The sequence below is a fragment of the Aquarana catesbeiana genome, linkage group LG07 (genome assembly GCF_042186555.1).
Source record: "Aquarana catesbeiana isolate 2022-GZ linkage group LG07, ASM4218655v1, whole genome shotgun sequence".
NCBI classification, from domain to species: Eukaryota; Metazoa; Chordata; class Amphibia; order Anura; family Ranidae; genus Aquarana; species Aquarana catesbeiana.
In genome coordinates, this window is record NC_133330.1 from 285137316 (window position 1) to 285159427 (window position 22112).

Here is a 22112-nt window from a genome sequence, read left to right on the forward strand (position 1 = left end):
TGTCAGCCAGGAGGGCCAGCAGGTGGAACGAAAAAGACCCAGAAATACAGTATGGCGTCTGTCCCTTAAATACCCCCTCCCAGAATGCACCGCAGGGGACAACCTCTACCGAGTTACTTCTGAGAAAGAAGAGCACTCAATACACCTCAGTCTGCTGCTTTCCCCACTACAATAGACGTTGTCCTCAACGTCTGCCAAAATATAACTCTCAAGCCTGAGAGTAGGTATTTGAACTTAATGAACTTGGATGAGAAAAGAAGAAAGGCAGTAAGAAATGTTACAGCTTCAAACATTTATACAAGGACATATCATTTCAGCAAAAAGAAGTCACATTAGTCATGTCACAAACCCCACTATCTACCTAGCTGCATAGCACCCGCAGCGTTGCTTGTAGGAAACATCTTGGATCCCATAGTTGACGGTATCAATGGAAAAGAAGACATGGCTGCACTCTGATCCTCTCAACACGATCACGATGCCTCTCTTCTCCTTTGGCGCCAAAGCACACATACCCGCGTCCCACGCGGCAACAAGTAGACGTGGCTCCTCCCACTTGTTCCTCTGATCACGTAGCTCCCGGGCTTTTACTTCTCATCCGCAGCCTACGCAGTTAGAAATGTAGTCCTGCAATTTAACCCCTTCTTTTCCTGGAAAAAGTGACAAAGTCCAGAAACCTCTTTTAGTATAGACTCTCGGTGAAATACTTCTCAGGGCTGCTTAGGGCAACGGCAAACAATCCCCACATGTAGCAATAACTCACGGTGAAGCTCCTGATTTAAAGCGGGCTGTTTCCGTCACCTTTTTACCTGTAGTTTCACCAATACCAGATTTAGAGTCCACCTTGAACTTATCATCTAACAATGTAGGCACCAGTCACTTTAGTACTTTTCCAATGCTTTAATGGGAGATAACTGGAAGAAGTAGCAGGAAAGAGGTAGAAGAAGAGTTGCAGGGAAGTTCAAATACCTTTTCTTGGTGTAGCACTAAGGAATTGAAATCTCAGAGATGAATATATCTTCGGTTCAGGATTAAATCTTTGCTCGCCCGGATAGGTCTCTCTCACTAACCTAGCAGCCGGTACGCAGCACGAACAGAAAGTTTCTGCCACAGACTTGAGTGAAACAAAACTGTACGATCCTCTGCCACAGGATGTAGTAGTTTTCAATGAACAGCAACACAGTACCAGAACCTTTAAGCCGACCCGGCAGTACTATGTGGTAGGTTAACTTAAGATGCGTCCTCCAATTGAGTCACCAGGCCCCTCTCCAGACCAGCGCTCCGCATGATCCTTCCATGACGGGTCCTCCCCTGGATTCTTCTCAATTATCCAGCTTCTTCCCGCAGGACAGACAGCACAGGACCATCTCTGCAGCAGTTGTAGTAGGCCCCAGACAGACTTCTGGGCCCACCCACACGCTGCAGCATCACAGTTCTCCGGGCCGGAAGACCACGAGGTAGGACTCCTAGCACATACCTGTCGACTAGGAGGACCAGCAGGTGGAACGAAAAAGACCCAGAAATATGGCGTCTGTCCCTTAAATACCCCCTCCCACAATGCAACGCAGGGGACAACCTCTGCCGAGTTACTTCTGAGAAAGAAGAGCACTCAATACACCTCAGTCTGCTGCTTTCCAGCTCCGGTCTGTAGTGACACCGACATCTACAGGCGACGGAGTGCAACTGCACACAACACAGCCAAGGTTGGAACAGAAGCTAATTTAGCTATAGATTAAATCTGAACCATGTACAGAACAGATGACCCACTAAATCTACATATAAGTGGTAGATTAAAAATCTACCAGCGCTACACACGCCACACTTTTCACATATTTATTTGTACAGTAAAACAGTTTGAAAACCATTTATAATTTTCCTTCCACTTTACAATTATGTGCCACTTTGTGTTGGTCTATCACATATTATCCCAATAAAATACATTTACGTTTTTGGTTGTAACATGACAAAATGTAGAAAATTTCAAGGGATATGAATACTTTTTCAAGGCACTGAAAGTAGCTAGCTAGAGAATGAATGCTAAAAGACTTTTGCTTTGCTCTGGCAACGTCTATTCATAGCACTGCTTCCTAAAACCTAAAATGTCCTATAACTAAAACCTGATATGTTAAAAAAAAATGTCAATTAAATTACAAAATAAAGAAAAAGCAAGAAAAAGAAGGAAAACTAGAATAAAATAAGGAAAAATAAAGTTCTGCTGGTTATCCAAGAGATGTTTGCTATCTCTTTTGTACTTTTTATTGCTTACTACACTGGCACATGACAGGGGAATCATTTCATTGTGCTGTCAATGTCCACTTTAGTTATAAGTAATTTAGCCTCTGAACAACTAGGACACCTGTCAGCCCAGCTATAATGACACCCTAGTTAAAAATAGTATTTATTTCTACAATGTGCAAGACAGTTGAGAAAAATGTAGGGAGAAAGTGTTTCTATTGACTTGCCTCATGACTGCAGATTGCCTTCTCTCTCTGTTCAGGAGGAAGAGTGTTCGCCAATCCCCAGGACTGTGCTCAACATTTAATGAATGGAGACACTCAAAGCGGAGTATACACCATTTATATGAACGGCGATCAGTCTCTGAGTGCACCTGTGTTCTGTGATATGACCACCGATGGAGGAGGCTGGATTGTGAGTCTTGTGAAGGAGAGAAGAGTATATTTGTGAAATGCTACCATGGTCCTATTATCCATGCATGAGTGCAATCACTTTTACTGAGGCCAATGGTACTTGCAGAATATCCACAGATTATGCATCAGTGCATTTTGTGAACAAGACACACATCGTGTCATTATTAACCATACACGCAAATGTCTTAATAATATGGTAAAACTGTCCAGTGCGCATTATATCTTATTCTAACAGTTACAGTGGTTCTAAAGGCAGAAGGTTTTTTTTACCTTAATGCATACCTCCAAACTTTTTGAGATGGGAATGAGGGACACCTATCAGCAAAAGTATGCAGGCATAGAACACGCCCCTTGCCACGCCCCCTTAAAGGAGAATTGTACAAAAAAACATGATTTGTTAAACCCACAAATGCTTTTTTTACCACTAATATTCATTTATATTGGCTTTTGGAATTTACAAATGCAGCAATTTAGAAATCAGATGAAATGTTTAGCGCTGGAAAACACTTTTTGATAGCTAAAAAGTGCATTTTATATGCAACTATATAGATCAGATCAAAATGAGGGACAAATGAGGAGGAATGAGGGACAGAGGGACATTGCTCCAAATCAGGGACAGTCCCTCGAGATCAGGGAGTGTTACTAAACCCAGGACCAGCATTCACTATATCTGGTCTCCCACAGTACTTAGAACATTGAAATTTCAATTATTTTAGTAAATAAAAACTGCTAAGTACCTTTTCTCATCAGCAGTGTATAGCAGTCTTGTGACTTCTATCAGTGTCTGGTTAAAGCTTGTAGGAGGATATTTCTTTTTTTTTTCTGTTTTAAATACTGTTTATTGAAAAAGAAATAACAGTACAAAGGTATTGAATTGGCAATCGCCAAAAAAGATATCAAAACAATGTAAATAACATTAGAAGCGAGATATACATGTACCCAAAGCAGGAGCGGTCCCAAAATAAATGTAAAACCACCGATAAACTTTAGGAAAGCATCATATACTCTATCTCATAGAAAAAGGCTGCTGGAAGCCAGGATAGGATCCCCTGAAGTAGACCACGCACCCCGAATGGGATCCTGTTGTGCGTGGACCAACCGAGTGGAGCACTGGGGGGTCAAAGAGACCCTGCCTGGTCCTATCCTGAACTCACGGACAGCCCATCATTGAATAAAACAAAAACTCTGTTGTAACGATTAGTAACATTATGAGCCCAACAATAATGTAAGAAATAATATCACTTATACTGGGGATTATCCCCAAAATTAGAGGTGGTACATGCTGAACAACTAGATTGCTTAGGTTTTCATTCCGAGAGAGTACAGCATCAACAAGCAACTAAAGGAAGAGAAAGAAGGGAAGGAAAGTTCTGCATGGTCTGTTTCTCTCAACGTGTGCTAATAACACTTAGTGGAGCTTAGAAAGAAGAAAGTCAGAGGAAAGGGATAGAGGGAGAAAGGACAGAAGCACAGAAGCGGGGGAAGAGAGAAAGAGGTAGGGGAATGTTAGGAACAGGAATCCTCGCGGAGAGAGGGGGGGGGGGGGCATGAGCCTCCTAGTACCGAGGGGATACCTAGAGATTATTTAGATTCAGGTAAGTAGTGGTATACCCAAGAACCGAGCCCAGGGTTCCCATATGAGTCTAAATCTATCAGAGGTGTCTAAAATTCTGCTCGAGATCTTCTCCTGTGCCATAATCCAGGAGATTTTCTGTTTGGCTTGGCGAAGGGAAACCAAAGGTTTTTTCCAGGCGTGAGCTAGCGTTATCTTGGCCCCAAGAAGGTTGAAATGAATCAGAGACCGAGACAATTTAGGTACTTTCGGGATGTTGTCATTCAGGAGAGCTATGGTGGGGCTTTGTTTGACTGCAAAGCCTGTGGATTTGCGGATGAGATTAAAAATTCCATTCCAGTACCCTCTAATTTTGGGACATTCCCAGAAAGTGTGAAGTAGGGAGCCTATATGGCCACAACCTCTGAAACAGAGGGGCGATGATTGTGGATAGAATTTAGTAATACGAGTGGGTACCAGATACCACCTGGTCATGACTTTAAGGTCTGTCTCCACCAGAGAGGAACTGAGAATGCCCTTGAAGGATCGGGAAAAGCAAGTGTGCCAAGTATCCATGTCCCAATACAGTAGCAGATCCCGCACCCATTGCAGCATATAATTTGCTTTCTCCCGGGGCTCCGCTAGTGCAGAGTAGATTAGGGAAATCCCTCCCCTTACACCCATGGCTGAGGAGCACCAGAATTTGTAGAAAGTAACCGAGAGCGGAGTTTCCGAGCTTTTCCAGACCCCGCGCAAAAAGTGTGATAATTGGTAATAGCGAAAAGTCTCCGATGCTGGCATCTCTAGTTTAGAAATACAGTACTTAAGTGAAATAGGACCAGAGCTAATGAAGAATTGGACTATTCTGTAAAGGCCCTTGTCGAGCCACCACCTAAAAGCCTCTATGTTCATACCCGGCGGGAATTGTGGATTGTGGAAAATGTGTGCCAGGGGAAGCCAAGGGGAGGTCAGGTAATGTCTTTTATATAGTGTATCACATAGGGCCATTGAGTGAGACAGAGAGGGGGAGACAATCGGAGGTCTGTCCTTTTGCGGTCTCCACACCAGGAAGTTCAGAGTATGGTTGGGAGTGGCCTGTCGTTCTATATCCATCCAATCTGGCCTAGGGCCTTTAGAGTAAATAGCTGAAAATTGGCATAGTTGCGCGGCTTGATAATACCACCATAAATTAGGAAGTCCTAAGCCCCCTTTTTTCTTTGGCCGATATACCCTGTTTCCCCAAAAATAAGACCTAGCGTGATTGTCGGTGATGGCTGCAATATAAGCCCTACCCCCCAAATAAGCCCTAGTTAAAGTCCTTGTAGGTCTTATTTTCAGGGTAGGGCTTATTTTTGGGGAAACAGGGTAGGGCTTAATTGGGGGGTAGGGCTTATATTGCAGCCATCACTGACACTCACGCTAGGTCTTATTTTCGGGGAAACAGGGTAGCACCTTTTTGGAGAAACGATGTCCCTTCCCCCCCCCAGATAAATCTTGTGATTGAAGCCTGTAATTTGTCAAGTGTGTGTTTTTGGATGGGAATAGGGAGGGAACGAAAGAGATATAGGATCCTAGGGAGTAATGTCATTTTGACCGAGTTTATTCTGCCTAACCAGGACATTTTATACCGGGCCCAATGCGAGAGATCATCTGAGAGTTTCTTGAGCATTGAGGGATAATTGTGGTGGTATAGACGTTCTATTTTTGCGGATAAGAAGATACCTAAATAGGGTAGGGAAGAATTGCACCAGGAGAAGGGAAAGTGGATCTTGAGCCTCTCTACAAGGTCTTGGGGAGTAGAAATATCCAGAGCCATTGATTTGGCCATGTTGACCTGAAGTCCCGAAATGCAGCCAAACGAGTTAATTAGTTGTAGAATGTTGGGGGTGGAGATGAGGGGGGAGGTGACAAACAGGAGGACTTCATCAGCAAAGAGGGCACATTTATGAGTCTTTTGGCCACTTTTCACTCCATGAATGTCAGGGTTCTGTCTTATGGCCAGAGCCAATGTTTCTATCGCTATTGCAAAGAGGATCGGCGAAAGAGGGCAGCCCTGTCTAGTTCCCTGCAAAATAGAAATTTCTTCAGAAAGATGGCCTTGTATTTTAATGCATGCTTTAGGGGAAGAATAAAGGGATGATATGGTTGTAATGAAGTCCGGGCCAAAGCCCCATTTACGTAGAATAGTAAAAAGGTATGGCCAAGTGACTGTGTCAAAGGCCTTTTGGAGGTCTATAGAAAGGACATATCCTGGTTGGGAAGGCCCCCCATCCCATGACGATTGCATGAGGGAAATTAAGTCTCTCCTAATCTGGTCCGGCCCCTTTCTTCCGGGGATAAACCCCATCTGATCCTTATGGATATAGTTAGCAATGAAGGAGGCCAGTCTGTTTGCTAGAATTTTCGTCATAATCTTTAAATCATTATTAATCAGCGAGATCGGCCTATAGTTACAAACGTCACTGGGGTCCTTGCCCTGTTTGGGGATTACTGATATGTATGCCAGATTGGCTGTCGGTTCCAGGGGGGATCCCACGCGAAGAGAATTAAAGAGACAAGCCAGATAAGGAGAGAGGGCATCTGAGAAAGCTTTATAATAGTGTGCGGAAAAACCGTCAGGGCCTGGGGCAGATTCTGTTTTGAGGTTCTTTATGACTTCGCGAATTTCCTCCACCCTGAAAGGAGATTCCATAATGGACCTATGAGAGTCCGAAAGTTTAGGAATATCGAAGTTATTCAGGAAGGAATCAATGGAATCTGAGTTGTTAGGGTTAGGGGCTGAGTAGAGCTTGGAATAAAATGCCTGGAAGGTTTCCAAGATCTTTTGGGGGTTTTTGGGTAAGAGTTCCTGACAGGGATCTGATCTTAGGCAGAGAGAAGGTTTTTATTTTGGGAGATAGTTTAGCGGCCAAATGGGGGCCAATTTTGTCTGCCTGAATATAGGATCTGCCGCTTAGCCAAGTCAGATGTTTATCTGCATTGGATGTGAGGGCCAGATTAAGTGCCACTCGGGAGGCTTCCAACTTGGTCAGGGTTGCCGGAGATGGGTCAGCTTTGTGGGACCTACTAAGGGAATGGAATTCTCTTTCTAGTTGCAAAATATCCGCTTTCCTTTCCTTTTTGAGTTTAGACGCTATTTGGATCATTTTCCCTCTCAGAATGGCTTTGTGAGCTCCCCAGAGGAAACTCGGAGTCGTATCTCCGGGGTCATTGAGACGGAAAAATTCCCTGATTTCTTTTTCTAAAATTATGCATTCGACTGGGTTGGACAGTAGTGATTTACTTAGGCGCCACTGGGGAGGCCCAGAGGGCGAGAGGGAGCAAGAGATTTTAAGTGTCACTAAGGAGTGATCTGACCAGGGGGCTTCCTGTATGGAGGCCTGGGATGCTGTGTGAATATCCGAATTTGGGTGGAATATATCATCAATTCTGGCGTATGTATTATGAGGTGCCGAGAAATGGGTATAGTCCTTCGCCGTGGGGTTTAGTTCCCTCCACGAGTCTATCAAGCCCATGTCATGCAGAAGACGGGCAATTCTGAGGCTTTGTGTGGGCGGATTCTTTAAACGAGATCTCCCTTGAGAGGACTTGTCCAGCAGGTGATCAAAGGTGATGTTGGAGTCACCCCTCATGATCACCCTGCCTTCCAGGTGAGGGGATAGGATTGATAGCATGGAGGTAAAGAAACGTGCCTGTCTTTGGTTAGGTGCGTAGTAGGAAATAATAGAGTACAGAACCCCCTCTATATGTCCTTTTATGAGTATATACCTGCCCTCCGGATCTTTGACCGTGTGTGTAAGAGAGAAGGGAATACCTTTAGAGAGGAGAATGGCGACACCCCTTTTTTTGGCATCAGCATTCGCCAGATAAAAAGTCGGGAAAGTGCGGTGGAGAAAGGCAGGGGTATAGCTGGCTGGGAAATGGGTTTCCTGGAGTAGAACGATATTGAGGCCTCTAGAGTGGTAGCTCTGAAAAGCCTTGAGGCGTTTAGAGGTATGAATTGAGTCCCTGGGCATTATGCGAAGCTATTCTTAACGATAGTATCTGGGTGTTCGTGTCAGCCATGGGCGCAAGGAGCATGGAGCGAGAAAAAGCAATGGGAGCTTACCTGCACCACCAGGGAGTGGACGTCATCTCGATGAGGAATGGATTCCCAGTAATTCCTGAGGGGTGGGTTGGTTGGCATACTCCGCGAGGATTCCTGGAGAGAGTGGTACAGAGAGGAAGGGGGTTGAAGAAGGGACAAAGGAAAGGAGGAGAAAGGAAGAGAAGAATGGAGAACATGAAGATTAATAAGGTATAAGAATACCGCAAACATTGAGTGCAATACCAACAATTAAAGAAATCAAAACTAGAAAAATAAAAAAATAAAAAACTCGGACTAGTATTACTAGTCCTAGTCCAGATTCCCCTTTGCGGGGGAACCCGGAGAAAAAAAGGAGGGGGCAACCTCAAAGTGGGTTGTCTGCCTGATGTCACCAGAGGGGGACTATGTCCCTCTGTGTCACAACAGAGAGGGTGCTATGCAAGGCCGCTCCGGCCGTCTGGATCCCCCTATGGGGATATGAGAAAATGTGAGATCAGTCTCAGGGAGGAAGTGGTAACTAATCTGTAATTGTAGGAGAGCAACTGGCATAAATTAGGTAACCGAGACCAAAAATACGAAAAGGGGAGTCACTGCTGGGGGGGGGGGGGGATTAAATTAAAAAAAAAAAATGTGGCTTTTGTATTATGAAATATACCATGTCGGAAAGTATATATCCCAGTCGGGAAGATTCAGTGTAGCCCGGAAAGGAATCCCCGATAGCCATTAATAGGGCTAGAGGGGCCTAACTGCGGGCATGAGCAGACCTGGAGAAAATGTCAGAAGGTAGGTCAACGTAGGAATGCCCCTACTCAGAAGGGAGGATATGATCCTCAGTCCAACAGAAAAGCTGGAAGAAGCAATTCCATTCCAGACGTGAGGAGGGACGTTCATCTTGTAGAGCGAGAATCTCGTAGCCTCTTTGGTAGCTGCTTGTTCCACAGCGGAGTAAGGGGGAAGAGCCATTAATAGGGCTAGAGGGGCCTAACTGCGGGCATGAGCAGACCTGGAGAAAATGTCAGAAGGTAGGTCAACGTAGGAATGCCCCTACTCAAAAGGGAGGATATGATCCTCAGTCCAACAGAAAAGCTGGAAGAAGCAATTCCATTCCAGACGTGAGGAGGGACGTTCATCTTGTAGAGCGAGAATCTCGTAGCCTCTTTGGTAGCTGCTTGTTCCACAGCGGATTAAGGGGGCCGCTTGGAAGAGCCCAGGGTAGGTGTCTCGTGCGGAGGAGCAAGAGTCTGTGAGATCAGGCCTAGTTGCAGGAGCAGGCGCTCTCCATCCTGGAAGTTGGTGAAGTGGTAGGGAGTATCCTTGAAGTGAAATTGAAGGCAGAAAGGGAACGACCAGCGGTACTTGATGGAGTTTTGGGAGAGTATTACCAACAGTGGTTTGAACGCTCTTCGTCTTTGAACCGTGGCCGGCGAGATGTCCGCAAAGATTTGAATCTTATGCCCTTGGAAGGACAGATTGTCCATGTTGCGGATTTTTCTCATGACCTCCTCCTTAACGCCATAGTAATGGGGCTTGACCACGATGTCCCTCGGGAGGCCATCTTGGCGGGGAAGTTGAAGGGCTCTGTGTGCTCTGTCAAGTTCAAGTCTATGACCTTGGATGTCTGTAATGAGATCTTTGAGAAATAATTGGACGGTGCTCGGTATATCCGTTACCGTTTCGGGTATCCCACATATGCGGAAATTGTAAGTCTACTTCTGTTTTCCAAATCATCTATTTTGGATAAGGCAGAGTCTAGTTGGTCTTGTAAGGACTGAATACAGGCCGTGTTCTGGTTGGTGCGTGCAGCTGTGTTGTCCACCACCTGCTCAATCTCATCTATGCAAGTGCCCAAGCTCTGTAAGTCAGCCTTAAGAACAGCTGTAATCTGAATGGCATTTTGAGCCAGACCTGCTGCCAGCATATCAGAGAAGCTCTGTAGTAAGAGCTGCATGTCCTGGGTCTGGGGCTGCTGTGAGGCTGAGGGATGAAGGGGCCCTGCCAGGCCTAGAGAGGAATGGAGCCTGGGTGTGTTTAGGAGGTCCCCTAGTGTCCTGTTGAGGAGGGAGTCTGTGGTAGCAGGGGATATCCCTTGCATGCTGTGACTCACGGTTGTTGCCAGCATGTCAGTGTGCTGCTGGATGGGGGATGGGTGGTCTGTAACCTCCATGCCGTCTCTCAGAGAAGCTGCGGTCGCCATCTTGGACGGGTCAGGGGCCGCCCGATTGAAGTCTAATTGGCGGCTCACCTCGATTTTTTGTGTGCCGCCCGACATGAAGGACTGGGCTAGGGAGGTTCAGGGAGCCCAGGAGACGTTTTGGTGCCGATCCTGCTCGATCTGTGTGCTCTGGGGGAAGAGAAGGGCCGGAGAGATGCGGAGCTCTCGATTAGAGCGTCTTCTCGGGAGTCCCGCGCATGCTCCCCTGATTGTACTATGAGGCTGTAGGACTCCTGACCCTCTGTCTGGACATTGCTGCTTGGCCCTGTGCCAATCACATGCACTCTCCCAAAAAAAAAAAAAACTCTCCAACTGAGCATGTGCAGCTTGCCCCCAAGGCTCTGTTCTATCAGCAAATAGATTGGTAATAGTGGAAGAGGGGGAGGATCTGAGAAGATAGGATCAAACAGCCTTTTTACACAATGCAGAGGATTAACCCCTTAGGTTCCACAGTGAGTATGACAAGCATGCTTTACTACATATACAGACTGATTTTACTGTTGTGGTTTTAGTAACACTTTAAGATAAAAAAAAACCTTGTGTGTGTAGCAGCTTCCCCCAGCCCCCCAATGCTTACCTGAGCACCATCTCAATCCAGCGATGTTGCACAAGAGCCTCGGTTGTCCAGGACTCTCTCTCCTGACTACCATTCTCCAATTATGTGCAAGCCAAAATGCTGTTCTTTTTATTTTCCTTGCTTGGTTATTATTTGCAAAGTGAAGCTTTACCTCATTTACAAAGCTCTGGAGCAACTGCACTTTGCAACGTGCACAGTCTATTTGCCTTTAGTAAATCAACCCCCATGGATCCACGTAATAGTCAGGAACAGGGCTTTTTTTCAGGGGGAACTTGGTGGAACTCAGTTCCACCACCTCTGGCTCAGACCCTTTGGTGCCTGCTCATCACAATTACTTGTAAACACAGAAGTCTGGTTTCTGTGTTTACAAGTGACAGCTTTGCACTCTGTATGTAATGCAATTCTGGTATTTTCAAAAGGAGATTTCAGCAGAAGAGACAAGCATCTTTGACTGAAACTCACATGATGGTCAACGACCCAGTAGACATTTTTACCTATGTTACCCCACTGTGGCCAATCCAGTGAGCAGCAGAAGTTACCTAAATGATAGTAGAGGAGGCACAGCTGACAACGGATGCCCCATAGTAAGTCTAATGCCCCGTACACACGGTCGGATTTTCCGATGGAAAATGTCCGATCGGAGCGTGTTGTCGGAAATTCCGACCGTGTGTGGGCTCCATCGGACATTTTCCATCGGATTTTCCGACACACAAAGTTGGAGAGCAGGAGATAAAATTTTCCGACAACAAAATCCGTTGTCGGAAATTCCGATCGTGTGTACACAAATCCGACGGACAAAGTGCCACGCATGCTCAGAATAAATAAAGAGATGAAAGCTATTGGCCACTGCCCCGTTTATAGTCCCGACGTACATGTTTTACGTCACCGCGTTTAAAACGATCGGATTTTCCGACAACTTTGAGTGACCGTGTGTATGCAAGACAAGTTTGAGCCAACATCCGTCGGAAAAAATCCTAGGATTTTGTTGTCGGAATGTCCGAACAAAGTCCGACCGTGTGTACGCCCTATAAGAGTGACATCAGCTCCCGGGCTCTGCAGTTGTTGTCGGGGATCTCTCCTATTCACTGAACCAGGCCGCTGGGGAGATCCTGTGATTGGACCAGATTGCTCTCAGAATAGGTAAGTATAGACATGGTAGATAGAATAGGGTTTAAAAGTGTGGTGGGAGCTAGTTTAAGATTAGTTAGGAATAGGCTGGACTTCCACTTTAAGCACATAGGGGGTTATTTACGAAAGACAAATCCACTTTGCACTACTTGGAAGTGCAGTCGCTCTAAATCTAAGCGGTAGATCTGAAACGAGTGGAAGCTCTGCTGATTTTATAATCCAATCATGTGCAAGCTAAAATGCTGTTTTTTATTTTCCTTGCATGTCCCCCTCGGATCTACAGTGACTTTACTTCCAAGTGCACTTCCAGTGCAAAGTGGATTTTCCTTTTGTAAATAACCCCCATAGTGTACTGTTAGCATTACAATTCATGTTTGTTTTTGAGAATATTTTAGCTTATTTATAGCATATAAAAAAAACTGAAGTGGTCTATAAATCTGCATTGCTCTCCTAAACCATACATTATTAGAGGATGAACAGCTGGAGTCTGGTTGATTGTTACCAGCAATATATATGCAGAGTCCTATGTGGAAGTTTTCTGTCTGAGTTGTCCTTGAACTGTAGCAACAAGAGTGTGAAAAAACAAGATGGCTGTACGTTGCTCGAGCTGCAGAGTCCTTTGAATCCTTGAAGCAGACTCAATGCCACTTTACTGTTCAGTTTAGCTATATGTTTCAGGCAGAATGTCCAAATATTTTACTCTGCTAGTACCCCTTCAATCATTTTCAATCACCTCATCTACCCTTTAGCACTTTAGACACGCAATGCCTTATATATATATCTGTCTGTTTCAGACAACTCATAGCAACCAATTTGATTCAAATCTGCACTGGAAAAATGACAGCGGTAAATTAAAGTTTTGATTTGATTGGTTTCCATGAGTTGTCTAAGACAGTTTTTTCCTCAGACAGTGCCATAAATAAGGTCCATTGTTATTACCGTCTCAGATTTTACATTTAAAAAGCCTTCCATTTATATATCTGTATGTGTTCTTTTTAGGTATTCCAGAGACGTCAAAATGGGTTGACAGATTTCTTCCGTAAGTGGTCTGACTACCGAGTTGGCTTTGGAAACCTGGAAGATGAGTTTTGGCTGGGTAAGTCAATTATAATTGATGAGTGCTAACTACAGCCTATAATTTTTAAGGCCAAAATGTTTTTAATTGAAGAGGACCTTATTATCAAATTAAAAAAAAAAAATACTATTTGGAAAATATCTAATTTTAACCTGAGTGGCCTTATGTCTACTGTGTGAATGTTACAATAGCACAATTCCACATTTATCCACATGTAGAGCACCCCCGAGGGGGATGCTGGCTGATGACAGTCAAAGGCACAGCCACTGTACACTTCCAGCACTGATGATGATGATGCCCAGAGTTCTCCCTCACTTATGCAGAGGCTACCAGCACACACAGAGCACAGTCCAGGCACACTGACACAGAGCAGTCTAGAGGATTACTTTTTTTTTTTTGTGGTTTATTTTGGGTAACTTTGATTGGGTATAGGGTAGTATGGGATACTCCAGAACCATTAAAGGGGTTATAGAGGCAGAAGGTTTTTTATCTTAATGCATTTATGCATTAAGATAAAAGGCCTTTTGTGTGCAGTATCGACCCTAATACTTACCGTGTTTAAATAAAATAAAAAATAAGACATACCTATAAAACAAGCCGTAGCAGGATTTCTAAGCATTTGCGCAATATAAGCCATACCCCGAAAATAAGACATAGTGATGGGCGTGGCTATGTGCTGCAAGCTGAGGCATAGAGGGAGACATAGAAAGTGAAAGTAAAAGTCTCCTCAGTGAAGTGTGGAGCAGGACGCTCTGCTTTATACGTCTTGTCCCACGATTTTGTACTGCAAAATCGCATGACAAGTCATTCTCCATGATTTTCAATGACTACCATTCATATTGGCACGACTTTAAGTCGTGCCGACTTCAAAGTAGTCCGTGCACTACTTTGGTCCAACTTCCATGCGAGTTGATGTCCATAGACCTCAATGTTAAACCCTCAAGTAGCATGCAAATCATACCTGAATAATATAGACACGATTCCAGTACGACTTTGTAAGCACAAGCAGCTTTTGTAAACCCCAACCCTGTAAAGTCGTACAAAGTAGTACTGATCCCAAATCATGGCAAAACCGTGGTGAAATCACAGCAAAATCGTGGCTGCGAAATCGCGGTAAAATCGCGCGTCTTTGAAGTCGCACAAGTGTGAAAGGGGCCTTAGGTATTATGTGTCCTCAGGGGAATAAGTAAAGCTGTGGCTGCCATTTTACTCAGCACTGGGGGTCTCTCCCCATCACCAACCAGCAACAGTCTGTGGGTCTCTCTCACCCCTTACAAACACCAGTAAAGCTGCTGCTTAATAAAAATAAGACATCCCCTGAAAATAAGCCATTGGGGGTTATTTACTAAAGGAAAATTCACGTTGCACTGGAAGTGCACTTGGAAGTGAAGTCGCTGTAGATCCGAGGGGGATATGCAAGGAAAATAAAAAGCAGCATTTTAGCTTGCACATGATTGGATGATAAAATCAGCAGAGCTTCCACTCATTTCAGATCTACCCCTTAGATTTAGAACGACTGCACTTCCAAGTGCACTTGCAGTGCAAAGTGGATTTGCCTTTCGTAAATAACCCCCATAGTGTGTCTTCTTGAGGAAAAATAAATATATAAGACAGTGTCTTATTTTCATGGGAAACACAGTACCTGAGCACCATATCTATCCAGCGATGTCCACGAGTGCCTCAGCCATCCGAGACTCTCCCTCCTGATTGGCTGAGACACAGCAGCGGCACCATTAGCTCCCGTTGCTGTCAATCAAAGTCAGTCAGCCAATCAGGAGAGAGGGGGCGGGACTGGGCTGCAGCCCCCTGTCTGAATGGACACAGGGAGCTGTGACTCAGCTCGGGTGCCCCCATAGCAAGCTACTTGCTGTGGGGGCATTCGACAGGAGAGAGGGGCCAGGAGCACCGCAGAGGGACCCGAGAATTTAGTTTAGTTAAAAAATGCATTAGTCCAAAAATCTGAACTAATTAAGGTCAAATCTGTCAATTGAAGGCTTATGGTGTCTGTCGGGTTTTCTAAGAAGATTCGACGAAGCAGCTAAACTGTACGACGCCGCAATTGTACATTTTCGGTCGAATACTCCGCCCACAAGCTATAGTAGAATTATAATGTTGTTTGACTAGTAATAATTATAATTATTAATTATTATTATTACTAGTCAAACAACTTTAGAATTCTTCTATAGCCTGTGGGCGGAGCATTTGACCGTAAATGTCCGCTTGCATCGATCGTATGCTTTTAGCTGCTTTGTCGAATCTTCATGTCTCTATAATGTCCAATAATCTTGGAGTAATAGAGTTAGGTTAGGCACATTCAACCGCAGGTTCGATAGACACAGATCGCTGTTGTCACTGTTATGTCGAATCTTCTATCTATCTATATCGAACTGTTGGCACAACAATATATAATGGATACGAAAAAAAAAAGCATTTTTTTAAATTATGGATCTTTTGGATTTTGGATTCTGCGTGTTCGTTATCGTTTGTTAAAACAAACACAAAAATCCCCGAAATTTGGACGAAAACAAATGCACATGTCTAGTATGTACCTCTCAGAAGAGGAAATACATGGCCCAGCAATCCCAATAGTACACAATCACCAGGATCTTGCAGTAAAACAGTATTCACAAGGCTAGGGGAATTGCTGTCCACATTCAGCTTCCTCCAGTTTCCTTCCATTGGGGCTATGCAGACAGGATCCTCAGGTGAAATTTATGTGTATTAGAGATACCTTCAGATGTAGGCACCCACAGCTGAGAAGATCAGAAACTTCAAACTGCAAGTGGAAACCTGCAGTTTTCCACTGCAGGTGGAAAACTAAACAGGTGGAATCCCTTCAAAAGGTTAACTCTGCTATTCTGAAGCTCAGACTATTTATGTGCTCCTCAGCCACCTTTTGGGCAGACCTCCCCAGGGATTGGCCGCAGTACAATTTGGTTTGCTGCACTCCTATATTCTAGAGCTTTCTAGAATGCAGGGAGAACAATCAAACCTGCAGCCTGTGAAATCCAGAACAGCCAAAAGAAATCAACAACCGTTTCAATTATTACAGAGGAATCAAGAAGAACTAAGTTTAACTAACATCCTAGCAACCTAACTAGGAGGGCGCTACACAGGCATCCAGAAGATCATTTACTGCATAGTATTCTTCCTTTCTTTCCTTTTAAAGACTTGTCAGATTTAGAGTGAGACGGACAAGGGATAGGAAGAAGAGAGGCTCCTACCATCACACATCACATGATTAGAAGATCCAGGGTCTCTGCTGACACTGCACTCAAGGCCATGACAAAGGAGGGGAAGGAGGGACAGCTGCCCTGGGCGCAGGTGTCATGTGAGGTGGGGGTGTCACTTGGAGAGTTCCTGCTGGTACAAGCTGACAGGGGTAGTGACAGCACCATCACTATTCCTGTCAGATTAGCGGGGGAAGTCACAATCAGCTAAGCGTGGGATGTAACAAACAGTTTAGGCCCAGAATGTCACAAGCAGCTCTGTCAGAAGCCGAATCTGGAGAGCAGAAGAGAGCTATGAGGAGGCGGGGACTGTCAGATAGGAACCGTGCAGGGTTTGCAACCTGTAAAGTCCCAATCTGACAGTCAGTGGTGTCCCCAACCGCAATTCCATACCCCGCATCCGGAGCCGACATCTCTCTCCACCCGCTGCCTGGCAGAAATGTTGAATATCCCCTTTCCCTAGGCTCCTCCTCAACTCTGATGTGCCAAGATGAAGAGGAGCCTGGGGGGGGGGAAGGACACCACACAGCCATCTGTCGTGCTGAATCTGAGGTCTGTGGGGAGGGGAGAATTACAATGGGAACATGGAAGGAGGGGGGCAAAGTGAGAAAGTTAGGATGGCAGTGTGCTAGGAGTGGGGAAGGAGAAGAGGATTAGAGGGGGGTTGAGGGGAATATGTGCTAGGAGGGGGTCGAGGGGGGGCAGAGGATTTATGTATGGGGTGATTTGGGGGGGTGTTGCTAGGCTAGTGGAAGGGGGATTGGGGGAAAGAATTTGATGATTGTTTGGGGGGGGGGGATTTGTGCAAGGAGGGGAAATTTGGGGAACAGTATTTGTGCTAGGAGAGGGGTTTTGAAGGGGGGATTTGGGAGGATTTGTGCTCATGAGAAAATTTGGGGGGGGGGGTGCTGGGATGGGGAATTTTTGCTAGCAGGAGGGATTTTGGGGGGCTTTGTGCTGGGAGGGGGGATTTGGGGGAAAGTACTTTGTGTTAGGAAGGGAGATTTTTTTGGTGGGAATTTGAGTTAGTAAGGGGGATTTGTGCTGGGGGGGGGATTTGTGCTGATGGGGAAATTGAGGGGGATTTGTTCTAGGAAGGGAAATTTTTTTGCGGAGCATTTGTTTTAGGAAGGTGGATTGGGGGGGGGGGGATTTGTGCTAGTAGGGATGATTGGGGGGATTTGTGCTGGGGGGGATTAGCACTCGTGGGGAAATTTAGTGGGATTTGTGCTATGACGGGGCATTGGGGGTTTTGTACTGGGGAAGGATTTGTGTTTTGAGGGAAATTTTGAGGGGTAGAGGATTTGTTCTAGAATGGGTGATTTTTTTTTTGGGGGGGGGGGGTTTCGTGCTAAGAGTAGAGATTTGGGGAGAGATAGGATTGGAGCTGGGAGGGGGGATGGGTGTCAAAGATTTGTGCTGGGAGGGGGATTTCAGCAGGGGGGGTTTTCACTGGGAGGTGGGGGAATTTGGGTTTGGGGAGAATTTTGGCTTGCAAAGGAAATATTTGCTTAGGGGGTTAGCGTGCAGAGTACTGCTTGAGGAGTATTTTGCTGACACAGAATGCTCATAAATCTGGGGGAGGCGCAGTTTGACATCTTTGCCTTGGGAACTAGATAACCTTGTCCTGACACTGAGTGCACTGTGAACTGATCCATCTTCTGATGTACAACGAGGCTAGAGAAGACATTGTGGAACAGTTCTGTAACTTTTTTTTGTATTTGTAAAGAAAAGCAAGGCATTGCTGACATTTCTCATTTAAAATTTTTATAGTGATCTTAAAGCTTTAATACTTTCTAAGTCATTGACCTGGAATAAGTTTGCAGATCAGATGTCCCTACTCAGACTCAAAGGTGTGTACAGCCTATTGCATTAGGAAGTGCACCCCAAAGCTCAAACACACATGCCTTTCTCTGCAGCCTCAACTGCAATGGACAGTAAATTAATGGGATAGTGCTCTGTGCTGAGCTACTTCCTGTTCATTCACAAACTGAAGCATAATAAACACAGTTTATTATGCTTCAGTTATGAATGTACACAGTGAGTGAGTGTGCTCCCTGTGTTCATTTAGAAAAGGAAGGGGTCGGTAACTAATATATTTCCTAGCCTCTTCCCCCACTCTCCATTCTGGGAACGCAACATGGGGTGAAGCCCAAGCAATAGGGGGAATTGGCACCCCTCGCAGTGATTAGGGTGTGCCCAGGCACACCTGGCACACCCCCTGTGCACGCCTATGCTCAGACTTCATCAGTTCTGTGCTTATTCTATGTCAGTAACTCCAAAAGCCAGGTAAGTAGCATTTTTATTAGGAGATCAGTAACGGAAGCTATCGCATTTCGCGTAGTACAGCTGTCCTATAACAATTTGGTCTGAATAATGGATGTTGGTAGCTAGATACCAGTAGCAGAAGATGCTGATGGGACACTCACCACTGAAGAGAGGGAATATGATGTATATGGGTTATGCTTTGGTTATATTTATTGTAGATGGACATATATATATATATATATATATATATATATATATTTATATATATATATATATATATATAGGGAGTAGTGACACAATTATCAAATTGAATGCATTTGCACAATTGCCAGCTGGAAGAAAACTAGCAAAGGGCTTCATCCCTATTTCTGCACTTTGTCCCATGGCCCACACCCACTGGCCCACTGTATTTATAAAGACTGATGCTTCCCTTTTTTACCATTCCAGCAATTGTAATAAGTTCAAATATGGGAAAAGAGTATCATAATAATAAATTGGCTTTCTAAGGCAATGCACCCAGAAATACAATATTAAAATAGGAGATACATAGAAATGAATGGACTGGAGGTCAGTGAGTAAGGAGCACAAGATCAAGTTAAACTTCTCCTCTTGACCTCCACATGCACAGCCATGTGGTCGGTGAGCACCTGTATGCTTTAAACCATTCCTGGCCAACATAGCCTGCACCCCTTAGGTTGACTGAGGCGCTATGGGCATGGCATTCGCCCCTGAGCGCCATTACACAAATAGCCAGTTTCATACCTCCTCAAGCCTTGTGGCAATGGTCTCCAGCAGCAGCTTCATCCACCACCCATTCATTTACAGAAACATTCCCATCTTAAGGTTAGGAGAAGAAAGAGTCCACACAACAAAAGCCTTTTAACTCAACGCAGAAACACATTTGATTTACATATATACTCTACATACATCCAGTCTTCCCAAGAATGATGGCACATTCCTTGCACACAGAGAACAGCAGAGATGAGAACCATTCTGAGGAGTAGACTATACCTTAAATCAGCCCTATATGCCTTACCAAAGGAATATTAGTAGTGCCATTAATCCTGTACCTCTCCTTCCTTGCTTACCCCCTAGGGTAGCGGTTCTCAACACCTGTCCTCAGGACCCACTAACAGGCCAGTTTCAAGATAACTGAAATACATCACAGGTGATATCATTTACTGCTCAGTGATTGCAGTATTCTAGTCTGCATCTCCCCAAGGTAATACTTAAAATCCGGCCTGTTAATGGGTCCTGTGGACAGGAGTTGAGAACCATTGCCCTAGGGCGAAGTTCCCAGAACCTAGAGCTTTAAAGATTATATCTTTGCATATCTTTGTCCTGGAAGACTATTTATATAGAACCCACTTACCCAAGCTGCCCCACACTGGCAAAAGCCAGACTGGCACTACCACACTCCCGGGGGTATACTCCAATTAATATTTATATAGAACCCACTTACCCAAGCTGCCCCACACTGGCAAAAGCCGGACTGGCACTACCACACTCCCGGAGTTACACCCCAATTAATTAACTATCCTGGGGACCTCTAATGGCTACCTAGACACTTACACTGCCTACTCTCCACAAATGGAATGCAGTGGGGTGGAGGAGGCTATGGACCATTTCTTGCTTCAGTGCCCCTTCAATATAGAAGTCTATAAGCGGGTGGGTGAGGCGCTGGGTATCCCTTTCCTTTCCTGCATGTGTTATGTGGAGTGGGCATACGGGGCTTTTCAGACTCACTGGATTTTGATTTCGAGACACTTTTTCTAGTTAGTTTGGTAGTCCTTTATTACACGTGGAATGCATTGTGTCAGGTTTCCACTCTGAAAAAAGTAATTCCTGTCGAGGTGGTGGTGCACAACCTTCTGGGTGAGGTTAGGAAAACTTGGAGTCTTGAGAAGGACAAGTGGCGGTGGGAGGCTTAGACAAAGACGTGAAGGAATGTCAGGTCTTTGTAACCGCTGTCTGTCAGTCTCTGGGTGTGCAGCTTTTTCTTTCCCTTAGATTTTGTTACAATCAGATGTTTGGAAAAAGTCTGCATGTGTTTAATCCTTTTTTAGCCTGAGGGTGTGTTTAGGATGAGGTAGGGTTGTGTTTTGCATAATTTAGTAGTTTACTGATATTAAAATTATGTTTCTTTGTAAATAGTTTTATTGATCAAGCAAATATTGTGCAATGTTAATTAGCAACAAGCTCCACCCCAAATTCATTCATGTCTTTATGGACCTTGTTTTATGCACTAGTCCAAATCATAGGGTATGGGGATGTTTGGTATGGGGATGTTTATTAGGGGTTGGGCTTGGCCCCTTAGCTCCAGTGAAGGGAACTCTTAAGGTGTCAGCATACCAAGACATTTTGGACAATTTTATGCTTTCAACTTTGTGGGAACAGTTTGGGGATTCCTCTTCCAACATGACTGCGCACCAGTGCACAAAGCAAGGTCCATAAAGATATGGTTAATCGAGTTTGGGGTGGAGGAACTTGACTGGCTTGCACAGTGTCCTGACCTCAACTCAATAGAACTCCTTTGGGATGAATTAGAGTGGAGGCTGCAAGCCAGACCTTCTCATCCAACATCAGCGCCTGGCCTCACTAATGCGCTTTTGGAAGAATGGTCAAACATTCCCATAGACACACTCCTAAACCTTGTGGACAGCCTTCCCAGAAGAGTTGAAGCTATTATAGCTGCAAAGGGTTGGCCAACTCAATATTGAACCCTACGAGCTAAGACTGGGAGGCCATTAAAGTTCATGTGCGTGTTAAGGCAGGTGTCCCAATACTTTTGACAATATTGTGTATTACCGTGAATGCAGTGCTGCCTGTATTGCTCTGCTCCTTCACCACAACATCATCAACAAGCTGTGCAGTGTCAGTACAAGGAGAGGCTGGCACCTTCCTAGCTGTTAAGGTGACAATAGGTGATAACAGCAATGATGTGTCATAGTATTTGAGCACGAAGGCCATTCTTCATTAACCTCAAGAACAGATTCCTCCAAAGTCATGAAAAATGATCTCTAGCCGAAGAATTAAGGAGAAAAGGTGTTCAGCGCTTGTGACAAAAATCAGTCAGGTCCCACATCAGCTATAATTACTTTCTCCTCCTGAAAGGCAACAACAGCTAAACGTAAGACAGCTATTATTAATATGACTATTCGGCAGAGAGATGCTCCCTCACATCAAACCTAATAACAGTTATACAGTTTTATGATTCAGAGGATTTCAAGGTAAAGTTAAATTTCTGCTATGATGCATATTTTTTTGTGTTCTATTAATACAGTAGATGCAATATGTGTGTACAAAATGCTACAGAGAACAGAGATTTGTACTAAGTT

General features: G+C 44.7%; 1 protein-coding gene across 3 annotated transcripts in view; it reads left to right on the forward strand.

Annotated features, from left to right (window-relative positions):
- Positions 1 to 22112, forward strand: part of TNR (tenascin R) — a 932265-nt gene that overhangs the window by 859364 nt on the left and 50789 nt on the right. For all 3 annotated transcript variants that reach the window (XM_073593414.1, XM_073593413.1, XM_073593415.1), the window contains 2 exons: positions 2495 to 2646; positions 13201 to 13297. In XM_073593414.1, the coding sequence (XP_073449515.1) occupies positions 2495 to 2646; positions 13201 to 13297 (249 nt within the window). The remainder of the gene's footprint in view (positions 1 to 2494; positions 2647 to 13200; positions 13298 to 22112) is intronic.